Below are 15,158 nucleotides of genomic sequence, written 5' to 3' on the forward strand. Positions count from 1 at the left end.
GGGGCATTGACCTGTTGTCTGGGCTCCTCTTGACCTAGGTCTCCATCTGGAGCAGCACCTGAGTGAAGTTGCGTTGCAGACGGCCCTGGCCAGCTCCTCCAGGCACTGTGCGGGGCGAGCCTTCCAGATATTCAGAGCTCTCAAGCAGCCCCTGTCAGCTCATGCCTTGTCCGACCTTCTCTCAAGGTTGGTGGAGGTGATCGGAGAACATGGAGATGAGATCCAGGTATGCAAGACAAGACCCTGGGCCCCTGGGCTCATCCTTCTTCTCTCCCTTTCAAAGATGAGGTGTGAATGGCTTTCTTTAAGCCTTCTTTTTCTCACCAATTGCTCCAGCCATTTGGACGTGCACAATTTGTAGTTTTTTTTTTTTTTTTTTCGTTGTTTTCCCTTAGAGGTTGACTCTTTATTTTAAATAATATTTTACTGTGAGTTTTCGGTGAAGGTTTACACAGCAGTTTGGGTTCCTGTTCAACGATTTCTGCATAAGTTGTTCAGTGACATCGGTCACATTCTTCACAATGTGTGAGCATGCCATTATTTCCATTCTGGTTGTTCTGTTTCCATTTATCTAGTTTCCCTGCCCCGTTATATTCTCATCTTTGTGTTAAAGTCATCGTTGACCGTTTGGTCTCATATAGGTGATTTTTTAGAGGTTGACTTTTACATTTTTAAAAATCACTCCATGGAGAATTGTTCTAGAAATCCAACAGATACTCTGTTCTACTCAAGCCAGCAACTGAAAATCCTTTAGTGGTTCCTTTGTTGTTGGTTTTTCTTGTTTTTGTTTTGTTTCTGAGCGGGTGGGAGAGGAAGGAGTCTGCTTGTCATGTTTTGGTTTCTGCCACCATCCTAGGATGCTGTTGTATGATTTCCCTGCCCAGGACAGGAGTCCCGCTCATATCCATGCGAAACACCACCAGTTTTTGTATGGCTAGCCTCCAGGAGACCAGGAAGAGCTGAAGAAGTAATGAAGAATGTAGCTGCCACAAGAATGACTCTGTAGATAGAGCCCAGAGATTGGGGAGCTGGGCAAGTTGAAAGCCAAGGGCATTACAAGCTCTGGGAGTCAGAACAAGCCCTTCTTTGCCATCAGAAATGTTCCTGCATTGACCGAGTCCACACAACTAGATGGTGCCTGGCTACCACTACCCACTGCTCTGACTGGGGTAACAATAAAGGGTCCCAGACAGAGCTGGAGGAAAATATAGAACAAAATTCAAATTCACACACACACACACAAAAAGAGCAGTCCTACTAGTGACAGAGACTGGAGAAACCCCGAGAGTATGACCCCCGGGCACCCTTTTAGCTCAGTAATGAAGTCACTCCTGAGGTTCACCCTTCAGCCAAAGACTAGACAGGCCTGTAAAACAAAATGAGACTAAATGGGCATACCAGCCCAGGGGCAAGGACGAGAAGGCAGGAAGGAACAGGAAAGCTGATAACGGGAAACCCAAGGTCAAGAAGGGAAGAATGTTGACATGTCATGGGGTTGGCAACCAATGTCACAAAACAATATGTGTATTAATTGTTTAATGGGAAACGAATTTGCTCTATAAACCTGCATTTAAAGCACAATTTAAAAAAAAATTCAGAGAACTAAAAAAAAAAGAAATGTTACCACATATCAGGAATCCTGCACGCCTGTAGCCCCTAGCTTCCTGTCTTCCTTCTGGCCGTGGGCATACTGCTGGAAATGGCACTGAGGACCACCTTTCCCATACTCCACCTCTCAGTCTCCGACATTCAGACGTTCAATGCCACAATTCAAAGACCCTCCATCCCCCAGCCAGGGGCCGTGCCAGCCACCTTCAGCCTGTTGCCTCCCTGCTGTAGATGATGTGCTGAGGACCTCAGACTTGGGGAAGTCAATCTTATGTTTTTCTGCCAGCTCCTAAGCCATCTGAATTTCCTGAGCATGGAACCCTTATGAATTACTTTCAGATTTAGTCAAAGCTAGGCGGCAATGGCTGCCTAGCTTTCTATAACATCATCTGAGTCAATTTTGCATTTATTAACTTGACCTTCAGGAAGCGCACAGTCAGTAGACATAAGCACTAAAAAACGTTGGCTTTGCATGTTTGGCAGGGTTATGTCATGGAGGCACTCTTGACCTTGGAAGCGGCCGTGGATAACTTGTCTGACTGCTTGAAGAACAGCGATCTCTTGGCTGTATTATCTCGGTGAGAATCCACCTAATGGCATTTTGAAATCAAGGATACTATACTCAATATTTGGGAAATGCAGGGACTTTGGACAAAGACGAAAGAACAAATCCAGATTTGAAGGCTCTTTATGACATGAAAAATATTTATGGTATTTTCTTAAATTAAAATGAAAGCTACAACTCATACACACACACGCTGTATATAGGTATATATAATGTATATATATGTATGTATGTACATATGTATACACCCCTTCTTACTTATCAACATGGTTAGGTTCTAAAGACCAGGTCGTTAGGTGAAAATTGGTGCTATGAGAAAATGAAGGATTATCACATCAGATTAAAAAATGGAGGATGACTACATCATTATGAAACTGCTGAATTACATCATTACATAACTGCCAGATTACGTCATTACATAATTGTTGAATTATATCATTACAAAACTGCCAAACCACTGAGAATCATGGCCCAGCCAAGTTGACACAGAACCCTAATCATCACAGCCAGTGTTACTCTTGCCTCACACCTCGGCATTTGTTATTGCCAGACGTACATCATCAATGGGCAAAACAGTCATATAGTAGATTTTTCACTATTACTGTAAATTTGAAATATCAGATGAGGTTGTCAGTGAGCAGTAAGTGTATATGTATATATATATATTTTTTTTAAACACCAGATAGATAGCAATATGTTATCCCTAAATAATACAAGTCTTAAAAATTAGTAGTTTTTAATTTCCTTCTTTATATCTTTGAACATTTTTTCAGATGTTATGTAATTATTATCCTGTTTATCATATTGGTAAACAGAAACTAAAGCTAAATCTTCTTTTTAAATAAATACATACAAAACTTATCTGAACCATGACCATGAAAACAGTTGAAATAAGTGTTGACTTTAAAGAACTTCTTACATTAAGATCTTTTTGTTTTGTTTTGTTTTTGCTCCTGCCAGTGTTTAATAACCCATTTCAGGTCATTCACAATCCTGTATCTCATGTGTGTAATTCAGCTCATCATGCTTGAAATTGAGCCATTTTCTTATATCGCATTGGATCTGGTTCCATTTTTAAGTTGAATTTTTTTTAAGAGTGGGTAGTTTTGGTGTAATTGCTAACATCAAACATATTTACCTGCATAAATTTACAGTTTTATCTAAACAAAACATTTGGCAAGAATGTTGATAAAGAGCTTTATCTTTTCTGCGTGAAACAAGCTTAGAAATCATTTTCATAAACTTTTATAGATTCAAAAATTTTTTTCTTCGACACAAATATTTACTTTCTTATTTCTAGATAACATCATTTCAATTTCTGCTCTTTATTCTATCAGGAATTAACCCATTTTATAATTACCCCTACCCAAATTCAAACAAAAGGTAAATGAAATATCAGCCAACATTAAGGCCAACTGATGATTTCTATAGACTTTCAATAAGGTCAAGTCAATGTTGGGTTTTGTTTTGTTTTGTTTGTGAGTGTTGTTAAGTTTTGTTTTCCGTAGCTTTCAGTTTAAGAATAAAGAGAAAGAAATCAACTTAAAAAGCAGGGTTTCCAAAGAATGGTTTCCTGCCCTTGTCGTTCCTCGGTGCACTAGAAAATGTTGGCTTTTCACTGAAGCATGTTGACATTCTAATGAATGTATTTATTTTTATACCCAGCTCATCATCACCAGATTTAAGCTCTAGTGCAAAATTAACAGCAAGCAGAAAGAGCACAGGACAACTCAACGTGAACCCAGGAACTGCCAGTGGCAGCACAGCTACTGCAGAACGCAGCCGGCACCAGAGAAGCTTCTCTGTCCCCAAGAAGTTCGGTGTCATAGACCGATCTTCAGACCCACCTCGAAGCGCTACACTGGACAGAATCCAGGCTTGTACCCAGCAAGGCCTCTCCTCAAAAGCCAGGAGCTCATCTTCCTTGAAAGACAGCCTGACCGACCCATCCCACATCAACCATCCAACCAACCTGTTGGCCACCATCTTCTGGGTCACGGTGGCCTTGATGGAGTCTGACTTTGAGTTTGAATACCTAATGGCCCTAAGACTCCTGAGTAGACTTCTGGCTCATATGCCACTGGATAAAGCTGAGACCCGAGAAAAGCTTGAGAAACTCCAGGCGCAGCTCAAGTGGGCTGACTTCTCAGGGCTGCAACAGCTGCTGCTGAAAGGGTTCACGTCTCTCACCACCGCAGACCTGACCCTGCACCTCTTCAGTCTGCTGACGCCAGTATCCAAAGCACCCATGGTGGACTCATCCCAGGCTATTGGTAAAGCCAACAGCACTTGCTCTCTTACACGTTCTGGTGGGGGTTGCGTTGATGTTTAACGTAACAAGATAATGTGGACTTGCTGCTTTTAACAAGGAGCCCTGGTTGCACAGTGGTTAAGCACTCAGTGGCTCACTAAACAGTTGGTGGTTCGAACCCACCCTGTAGCTCTGTGGGAGAAAGACCTGGCCATTTGCTTCCATAAAGATTACAGCCTAGAAAACCCTATGGGGCAGCTGTACTCTATCCTATAAGCTAAGTTGAAACTGACTGGACACCCCCCAACAACAACACTGTTTTTAATAATTCTGCTTAGATATGCTTCCTTGGAGGAGTTTGTTTGTTTTTTTTTAATTCTATGTAATGTAAATGACAATTATTTAGATCATAGGAGATATTTTTAAGGCAACAGCATAAAGAGAGCAGAAGTAATATATAAGATACTAGTTATTTCGTTATGCTTTCAGGATCAAAATGCGGATAATGGTAGTTCATTCAGTTGATCTCGTATAGACTTTTTTTCTCTTACTTCTTAACCCCCAAATCCTTTTATTTCCCTTCCTTTTCCTCTTAAAAAGTCTGTTGGTTGCTTATTGTTTTAAATTAAGCCAAATTAACAAACCAGATTTTTAATACCATGGCCTGTGGCCTAGAATTCTTTTCATGAAGCTAGCGCGTAAGCAGTGGTGCTAAGCTATTAATCTTCATTACAACAGTCTTTTCCATTACATGGGTGAGACCTAAAATTACTTAGTCTATTTCTTCTCTTAGTGGCTTTTCTCAAAATATGTTTTTGATAAAAAAAATCTCCAACTATTGCTTCAGTTGATTTCAATCCAATTTTACAAACCCGGGCCAGCTATCCTTCATCACAAACAACCCTTAGCAAGAGGGCTGTTGTTGTTGGGCCGATTTTCAACTCATAGCGACCCCGTGTGACAGGGTAGAATTGCCCCCTAGGATTTTCTAGGCCTTAGCCTTTATGACAGGAGTCCTGGTGGCCCAGTGGTTAAGTGCTTGGCTGCTAACCAGAAGGTCAGCAGTTCTAACCCACCAGCCAGTCCGTGGGAGAAGGATGTGGCAGTCTACTTCCATAAAGACTACAGCCTGGGAACCCTTTGGGTCAGTCCTACTCGGTCCTACAGGGTCGCTGCGAGTCAGAATTGACTCAACACCAGTGGGTTTAATCTTTATGGAAGCAGATGACCAGATCTGTCTCCTGCGGAGCCACTGGGTGGGTTCCAACTACCAAGCTTTCAGCTAGCAGCCAAGTGCTTAACCGTCGCACCACCAGGGCTCCTTAGCAAGAGGGCTACTATAACTAAAATTACAAACCTACTTCATTGCCTTCTTTGTAACTGGTGCCATTATCATCACACGTTTTTCCTGGATTTTGTGTTAGACCACACTAAAGTGCTTCAGAAAGTCTGCTTTGCATAACCTTGGAATAAAATCTGCTCTCTGCCTTCCCACTGTTAATGGTTAAGATGTGCTTGTCTGTAGCTGTGTCCGTTCTCTCTTCTCTAATCCAGGGTTTCCACTGAATGTCTTATGTCTCCTGCCCCAGCTGATCCAGCATTTTGAAAACCCCAATCAGTTCTGTAAGGATGTGGCCGAAAGGATCGCCCAGGTATGTTATAGTTCTCAGGCAGATGGATACCGCCCTTCAGAAGGCCCGGTGTTAGGCAGAAATTACCAGGCCCAGACAGGACAACAATTTCCACAAAACCTGAAAATAATAATTGATATCAGCAGTGGCTCAGTGGTTAAGCACTTGGCTGCCAACCTGCAAGGTCAGCAGTTTGAATCCACTAGCCACTCTAAGATAAAATGACCTAACAATCTGCTTCTGTAAAGATTAAAAAAAAAAAAAAAAGCCAAACCCACTGCCATCGAGTTGATTCCGACTCATAGCGATCCTACAGGACAGAGTAGAACTGCCCCATAGAGTTTCCAAGGAGCACCTGGCGGATTGAACTGCCGACCTCTTGGTTAGCAGCCGTAGCACTTAACTACTATGCCATAAAGATTACAGCCTTGGAAACCCTATGAGCAGTTCCACTCTGTTGTATGGGGTCACCGTGAGTTGGAATCGACTCAATGACAATGGGTTTTGGTTTGTCAGTATGGTCAAGCGTTGCATAACGTCCATCCAGGCAATGTCTGACCACGTATACGTCCGTGGTCCCATAAGGTTATAATAGAGTTCAGAAATTCCAATCAAAGAGCGGGATGTCCTGGATTCAGGCATGTCACACTCGAAAATCTTGATGATCCTCAAAAACAAAGAAAAAATCTCCAAGCTGTTAAAGGGTCGGCTCCACTGAAAGCTACAAGTCTGACGAAAACGCCTTGTGTTTGAAGATATGAGATTTGGAGAAATTGCTAATGGCGTGGACTGAGGACTAAATACAGAAGCGAATCCCTCTCAGTGTGCTGACAGTCACTGCTAAGGCACGAAGCTTGTTCGAGATGCGTACAGAAGAAGCAGGACCAGCCTACGACACCGAGTTTAGTGCTGGCTCTGAGCCTATGACACCGAGTTTAGTGCTGGCTCTGAGTGGTTCGAATGCTTCAAACGACGTTTTCCGTGGCGTAATGTGAAAGGGAGCGGTGAGTCTGCGTGTGCTCATGCAAAGGTCACGGAAGAATTTGTTGAAACCTTAGATAAACTCATTGTAGAGGGAGGTTATTTGCCCCAGGAAATTTTTAGTACGGACAAAAACTCCTTATTCTGGAAGGGAATGCCTGAAAGGAATTTTATGCACAAAATGGTGTTCACACAACGTCCACATCACATGACGTCCTGCCTCACGGAACGTATCGAGGATGGTAACTGAGGCATGACGGCAGCAGTGCGCATCTCTGGGTGGCCGCTCAAAGGCTCCTTTTTCGTTTCATTAATAAGAAGGCAGGTGGAAATAATTGGTGAAGGTGATATGAGCTAACGAGGTAGCGTTTCCAAAAAATGGATAAATCGACTTTCCAGACCACCAAGACTTGGTGCAAAATCGCTAACATGTCTTCCTATTCATCAGGCTCTTTCTTCCCTAATTGATTTTCTTTTCTCACAAGGTTTGTTTGGAGGAGAAGAACCCCAAGCTCTCGAATCTCGCACATGTCATGAGTCTGTATAAAACCCACAGCTACACGAGGGACTGTGCCACATGGGTCAATGTGGTCTGTCGCTATCTTCATGAAGCATATGCTGATGTGACCTTGAACATGGTGACCTACCTGGCAGAGGTAAGCTTTTAAATTAAGGAGAAGAGCTATTGTAGTTTCCATGGGTAAAATATTTACATAGAACTGATGATAACTCATAATTTCCATTTATTGAATGCCTATTATATATTATGGGAGCCCTGGTGGTGCAGTGGTTAAGAGCTATGGCTGCTACCCAAAAGGTTTACAGTTCAAATCCCCCAGCCACTCCTTGGTAACCCTATGGAGCAGTTCTACTCTGTCCTATAGGGTCACTATGAGTCAGAATTGACTTGACAGCAACAGGTTCTTTGGTTATTGTATACTGTGTGGTCCCTGCATGGTGCAAAAAGGAGCCCTGGTGATGCAGTGTTTAAATGCTCGGCTAATAACTGAAAGATTGGCGTTTGAACCCAGCGGCTGCTCCACAGGAGAAAGACCTGGCGATCTGCTCCCCTAAAGATGACGGCCTAGAAAACCCTATGAGGCAGTTCTACTCTGTCACATGGGAGTGCTGTAAGTCAAAAAGTGACTGGATGGCACCCAACAACAATAACAACTTAAAGAAAATTGCAACCACAAAGGCATTGAGAAACACTGGTCTTTTGTGTTGAAACCTGGTGTCAAGCTAACTGGCCCTGTGTCCTGTCCTCCGTGGGTCCCACAGCTGCTGGAGAAGGGCCTCCCTAGCATGCAGCAGCCCCTGCTCCAAGTGATCTACAGTCTGCTCAGCTACATGGACCTTTCTGTCATTCCTGTAAAGCAGTTTAACGTGGAAGTTCTGAAGACCATTGAAAAATATGTGCAAGTGAGTGTTTGAATAGCTTTACTTACAAACTGGGATGTTTCCAGAGAGTCATTCTGGAGAGACTGCATCTTCCCTTGTAGCTTGCACTTGGTTGTGCCTCTGCAAAGCTGCATGGGTGTCAAGGCAGAATCCTTAGGGTAAGTGTAGGCTGGCAGGCTGGAAACTTGGTCAGTTGACGCTGTAGTCCACAGTCTGTAGGGCAGGCCAGCAGGCTGGAAGTGTGATGGGATTTTGTGCCACAGACTTGAGGCAGAATGTCTTCTCTGGTAACCCTCAGTTTTTGCTAAGGCCTTCAACTGATTGGATGAGGCCCACCTACATTTTCAAGAATAATCTCTGTTACTTAGAGTCAACTGCTTATAGATGTTAACTACATCTATGAAGTACCTTCCCAGCAGCACCTAGACTACTGTTTGATTAAATAACTGGACTCTAAAGCCTAGCCAAGTTGACTCATAAGACAACATGCTTTTCTGCACATCTCGGTTGTTCCCTTGTTTCTTCTCAGGCTGGTACTCAACAAGTTGTAGCCTTCAAGGGCAAGTGCTAGGTTTTCTCTGGGTAAACTCAATGACAGTGCCATGCAGTGTAAATTTTAAACATTTCTCCCCATCTTCACTTCACCCGTCACATTACTTGCAGAAATTATTTAATGCTGAAGTGATTCCAAAGCATCGTTCGTCTTTCGAGTGGTGGTGTTCGAATACTAGTTGTGCCGCAGGTCAGACATTCAGTGACAGTTTTGCATGTCACAGCACTCACGGGTCAGAGGGCCACTCCACACCTTTCTACTACCCAGGTGCCCCGTTTCATCATTTATGAAGGCTGCCCACTCTGTCTTAGGCCAGTGGGTCTTCCTTTTAACAGTGGCTAATTTCACATTCAAACCATTACTTCCCTCGTATAGAATTTAATAGCAGAGGGAATCAGTTTTATTTTATGTGCTTTTACTCCAAAGCTGAGGCAGAAAGAAAGAGAGAGAGAAGGAGGGGGAGAGAGAGAGAGAAAGAATGAGAAAAAGAAAAGAAAGAACAAGAGACAGGAAGGAAGAAAGGCAGACAGAAAGAAAGAAAGAAAGAAGGGGGAAAGAGGGAGAAAGAAAGAAAGGAAGGGGAGAGGGAGGGAGGGAGGGAGGAACTGAGAGAAAGAAAAAAATTATCACGTTGATTTATCTATGTTCACTATTTTTGTGGGAGAAGTACCTCAGTCTTCCTGGGGATTGTCAGTGAGACCAAGATGGTAAAACAAACTGAGTGTAAAGAAAGAGCAGGGGTTTGACAGGCAGGTAAGGAGGTAAGGAAAGGAAGGGCAGATCAGGGAACAGTGTGAGTGAAGCACAGAGGCTGGGAGACCCAGCCAGGTCTAAAGAACTCCCTGTGGTAGCCTGGGGGAGATTAGCCCATTGGCCATACCCAGAGAGTACCCACAAGAGGGAGGTCTTGAAGGAGTTTAGCAAGAAGGTGGGACACTCTAAAATGTTTCAGGAAGATCACTTTAGCAGGAGTGGGTTTGATGGACATAGGTGAAGTCTGGTGGAAATAGTCCAGGTAGATGGATCAATTGAGCTAGTGCCAGCAGGAATGGAGAGGGAGGAAGGAACTATCAGGAGGAGAGGAGTTGAGAACTGCTCCTGGACTCCTGGGTTAGGCAGTGAGGGAGGCATAGGGTGAGGAGAGAAATGGGCTGAGTGTGAGGAATCCATGGAAAAAACAGGGCAGAAAAGGTCAGAGAAATAGGAAACAGAGCAGGAAAGACTGGAAACCGGACATAGAAAGAGTTTGGAGAAAGAGGAACTAGTCAGTAAGAAGCCCTGGTGGCACAATGGTTAAGTGCTCGGCTACTAACGAAAGGTCAGCAGTTCAAACCCACCAGCGGCTCCATGGAAAAAGAGACCTGGTGATCGGCTCCTGTGAAGATTACAGCCTAGAAAACCCCATGGGGCAGTTCTGCTCTGTCACACGGGGCCACTGTAAGCGGGAGTCCATCTGAGAGCACCCAACAAGTTGTCAGCTGCATGAAATGCATTGGGGATTTTTATCCAAATTAAGGAAATACCACATTGGCAAAAATGGTACCTCCTTATGTTAAATTGTTATTTATTTGAATATGCAGTTGGTCATTTTTTTAAACTTGCGTGTTTCCTGAGTGTAGCACATCTGACATGTAAGTGGCCTTTTCCTATTATCTGCCTTGGTTTATCAGGGAATTTCCTGTGCGGTTTTAAATGAGTGATTTCTGACTGGTCAGAAGAAGTTTCAGCAGATGCTTTAAAAAATAAAGTTATTTTTAACCATGGGATGTTTTATTTCCTTCAGAGTATTCACTGGAGAGAAGCTTTGAATATCCTGAAGCTGGTAGTTTCTCGATCTGCCAGCCTCGTCCTGCCTTCCTACCAACACAGTGATCTTTCGAAAATAGAAATACATCGAGTGTGGACCAGCGCTTCTAAGGAATTACCCGGAAAAACCCTGGATTTTCACTTTGATATTTCAGAGGTACTTAGCTGTGTTACGTATTTCCGGGAGCTTGAGCATAAATTTGTCCTGGCAAAGGTCAAAAGCAGTTGCCTGGCAAAACAGAGACTTATTCCTATTATATTTCTTTAAAATGAAGACTTCTAAGCCCGATTTGGAGTCCCTGGGTGGCGCAAAAGATTAATGAGCTCAGCTGCTAACCGAAAGGTTGGAGATCCGAGTCTACCTAGTGGCACCTTGGAAGAAAAGCCTGACAATCTACTTCCAAAAAAATCAACCATTGAAAACCCTATGGAACACAGTTCTATTCTGACACACATGGGGCCACCATGAGTCGGAATCAGTGGCAACTGGTCCTAAAAACCCAAAACCAAACCCGTGGCTGTTGAGTCAATTCCAGCTCATAGCGACCCTGTAGGACAGAGCAGAACTGTCCCACAGGGCTTCCAAGGCTGCAGTCTCCGTGGAAACAGACTACCACATCCTTCTCCGGCGAAGCAGCTGGTGTATTCAAACCCACCTTTTGGTTAGCGGCCGAGCACTTAACCACTGTGCCACCAGGGCTCCTTACTGGTATTACTGGTCTTAATTCATGTAGTTGAAGGTATAAAAATTCTTTGCCTTCAAGTCTCTCTTACCCTGTGATCTCTTGAGCCCTTCCGAAGAAGAAGGCGTGACCAATTAGTCTCTGTAACCACAGTGCCTGGTCCAGTGGCTGACGCATACTATGCACTTCATAGATGTTTTCTGAAATGCTGCTGAATGCGTGAACTCATGGAAGGAATAAGCCTGATCTACTTACATGGTGCTTACTTTGGAAACCCTGGTGGCGTAGTGGTTAAGTGCTACAGCTGCTAACCGAGAGGTCGGCAGTTCAAATCTGACAGGCGCTCCTTGGAAACTCTGTGGTGCAGTTCTTCTCTGTCCTGTAGGGTCGCTATAAGTCGGAGTCGGCTCGACAGCAGTAGGTTTGGGTTTGTTTGCTTTTGCACTATTAAGCAGGTTATATCCATGTTGAGTTTTTGACACAACAGAGCTTACTGACTTCTTATCTTTTTCGTGTTCAGAATGAAATGGTATTTCCCTGCCATTGTCACACCCACTTCTGTATTTAGAACGTGTGCGATACTAGGATGGCTATTGGATCCTTTGCCATTTTTAGCATTGTTTACGTTGCTATGGGGGGAAAAAGCTACTGTTACTCTTTGACTTGAGCTTGTTCTGGTCCAAGGAGGAACACAATTTACATAATTTACATAAATATTTAATAATTGAAAGGATGTAGCGATTGGTGATGGAACATTAGGAAGAGGGGAAGAAGTTTTGGTCTCTTCTTGTGACTATAACAAATTCTTTCCAAGCTTAAATATCACAAAATGGACTCCCTGGTTTCCTGAGCATTTTGCTTCTAACCCTTATCAGTGGTTTCTCAAGTGTGTTTAAGAACAAGTAATTGCGACTTTTTTCAGCTGATAAAGAGAATGGGAAAATGTTGATGATGCAAACTTAATGAGAATGATATTCAAACACCAGGAAAATGAGCCTACTTGTGACACTGAATTCACCTAGTGTTTAATCAAAAAACAGTTCTTCATTCAGATCAGAGTCTATGGAGGAATCCTGATCAGAAGGGGGAAAAATGTAGAACAGAATTAAAAATTCTCAATGGAATCCAGATTTTCTGGAGCCACTGAGGCTGTATGAGCCCCCAAAACTATTTCCCTGAGACAATCTTTAAACTTTAAACCAAACCAAAACTATCCTCTGAAGTCTTCTTTGACCAAGAAATAGCTAGCCTATCTTAATTAGTGAAGTACGTCTTCTTTGAGCATCGTGCTCTTTTAAAGAATTATCTGGGTGAGATCAAATTGACAATGGAAGCTCAAAAGATTGGATGGGAAGTTTAGGGGACAGTGAGTTTAAGGTAATGGTGGTGGAAGAATGTGGAAAAGGATGGCGAGAACGGTTACACAACTCGAAGAAAATTACCAACGTCACTGAATTGTATGTATAGAAATTGTTGAAATGATTTATCTCTGCCTGTGTATACTTTCACCAAAATAAAAGAATAAAAGCGCTTCTTGGGTGCCTCTGGGTTGAGTGGTCCCTATACCAAAGAACTATTAATGAGACAGAACTTGTGTTCTTTTTCCCCCAGACGCCCATCATTGGGCGGCGGTATGATGAACTGCAGAATTCTTCAGGGCGTGATGGGAAGCCCAGGGCGATGGCCGTCACCCGGAGCACATCCTCCACCTCATCGGGCTCCAACTCCAACGTCCTCGTTCCCGTGAGCTGGAAAAGGCCTCAGTATTCTCAGGTATAGGATCCTAGACTCAAAGGAACTATTTGGAAGGGATTTGAGGGTACCTGTGAGCCCAGTGCAGGCAGTAGCGGCTCAGTGGTAGAACCCTCACGTTCCAGACAGGAGCTGCAGGTTCGATTCCCAGCCAATGTACCTCACGCACAGCCACCACCCGTCTGTCAGGGGAGACTTGCATGTTGCTGTGATGCTGAACAGGTTTCACTGGAGCCTCCAGACCAAGATGAACTAGGAAGAAAGGCTCGGCGAGCTACTTCTGAAAATCATCCAGTGAAAACCCTGTGTATCACAAGGGTCCAATCCACAGGCAATCAAAGGGATGATGCAAGACCAGGCAGTGTTTCACTCCATTGTGCATGAGGTCGCCATGAGTCAGGGGCCAACTGAACAGCAGCTAACAACAACAACAGCATCGAGCCCAACTGCCCCCGTGATCCACAGTCCCACTGTTCACCATCCCAACATTGCTGTCTAGGCTTTAACACTTCCAGTGATGGGGACCTCACAGAATTCCAAGAAGCCATTTATCTTTGAATAGCTCACTACCTTGAGTTGAAGTCTGACTCTTCCTTGCTTCCCTCACTGGTCCTAGTTCTCTTCCTTAAGGCTTAGAAGTAAAATCTGATCTCTCTTCCACATGGCAGCCCTTCAAACAGTGAAAGAAATCCTGGCCCTCTGCCACTCATCCAAATGGGTCTGCTTTTCTCCAAATGACACACCCAGGTGTTAATGATAAGGCTTCTCACCCAGGTACCACTCTGGCTGCTGTCCTCTGAGTGTGCACTTAAAGCATGGTAGCCCTGCTTAGTGTGGACTGCCAGGCCCCCACCGTGCTTCTCTTATCCCAGCCCCAGTCTGCATCACAGTGTTGATGTCAGTGGGCTCACTGCCAAGCATTGGATTCAGGGCACTTTGGGTTACAGGAACCCTGGTGGCTTAGTGGTTAAGTGCTCGGCTGCTGACTGAAAGATCAATGGTTTGAACCGACCATCTTCTCTGTGGAAGAAAGATGCGGCAGTCTGTTTCCATAAAGATTACAGTCCTGGAAACCCTATAGGGCAGTTCTATTCTGTCCTGTAGGCTCACTATGAGTCAGAATCGAGTCAACGGCCGTGGTTTTGGTACTTTTGGTTTTCTTTGGGTTACATGTGACAGAAGGCCATTCAAAAATTGCCTGAAGCGGATAATGACGATTAACTCCTATATCTGAAGGCTCCAGGTGAATATTTGACTTCAAGCACAGCTAGCATCCAGGGGTCAGGAACTGGTTTCTTAGCCTCTCTTCTCATTCTCACTCTTCCCACTTCCCCTCCCAATGTCTGGGCCCACTTACGTCTCTGTAGGCCTCACTCTCAGGCAGCTTCTCTCCGCTTAAGGCACCAGTGACCTCGGACAGCTCCTCCTTTACCTGGTCTTTGGCTCTGACGATCTTGAAGGAGACAGGTCCTCTCTCCCCTGATGTCCATGGCAATCCTAAAGAAAGGACTCTTCGAGGAGTATGAGGGAGAAGAGCCATTCCCAAGATAGAAAGCAGGACTGTGTTGCCAGAAGAAGGCGGAATGGGTGCTGGGCCAGGAGAGACACCTTGATTACGTGCCAACAGGACTCACCCTTGCTCCTGAAGCTTGTTGTTATTGTTGTCCGGTGTCATCGAGTCGATTCTGACTCCTAGCAACCCTATAGGACAGAGTAGAACTGCCCCATAGGGTTTCCTAGACTAATCTTTACAGACACAGATCACCAGGCCTTTTCTCCCATGGAGCCGCTGGTGGGTTCTTGAACCACCAATCTTGCTCAGTTAAAGCAGCCTAGCACTTTAACCATTGCACCACCAGGGCTCCTTCTCTTGAAGGTTGTCGTTGTCATTAGGTGCCATCATATAGGTTCTGACTCGTAGCAACCC

At 44.2% G+C, this 15,158-nt stretch overlaps 1 protein-coding gene across 11 annotated transcripts in view; it reads left to right on the forward strand.

Moving 5' to 3' along the window:
- FRY (FRY microtubule binding protein) overlaps window positions 1–15,158 on the forward strand; it is a 524,498-nt gene that overhangs the window by 453,757 nt on the left and 55,583 nt on the right. For all 11 annotated transcript variants that reach the window (XM_049853229.1, XM_049853227.1, XM_049853221.1 and 8 more), the window contains 8 exons: window positions 39–226; window positions 2,092–2,186; window positions 3,839–4,446; window positions 5,979–6,076; window positions 7,522–7,692; window positions 8,318–8,458; window positions 10,774–10,953; window positions 13,091–13,252. In XM_049853229.1, the coding sequence (XP_049709186.1) occupies window positions 39–226; window positions 2,092–2,186; window positions 3,839–4,446; window positions 5,979–6,076; window positions 7,522–7,692; window positions 8,318–8,458; window positions 10,774–10,953; window positions 13,091–13,252 (1,643 nt within the window). The remainder of the gene's footprint in view (window positions 1–38; window positions 227–2,091; window positions 2,187–3,838; window positions 4,447–5,978; window positions 6,077–7,521; window positions 7,693–8,317; window positions 8,459–10,773; window positions 10,954–13,090; window positions 13,253–15,158) is intronic.

The sequence above is a fragment of the Elephas maximus genome, chromosome 14, assembly GCF_024166365.1.
Source record: "Elephas maximus indicus isolate mEleMax1 chromosome 14, mEleMax1 primary haplotype, whole genome shotgun sequence".
NCBI lineage: Eukaryota > Metazoa > Chordata > Mammalia > Proboscidea > Elephantidae > Elephas > Elephas maximus.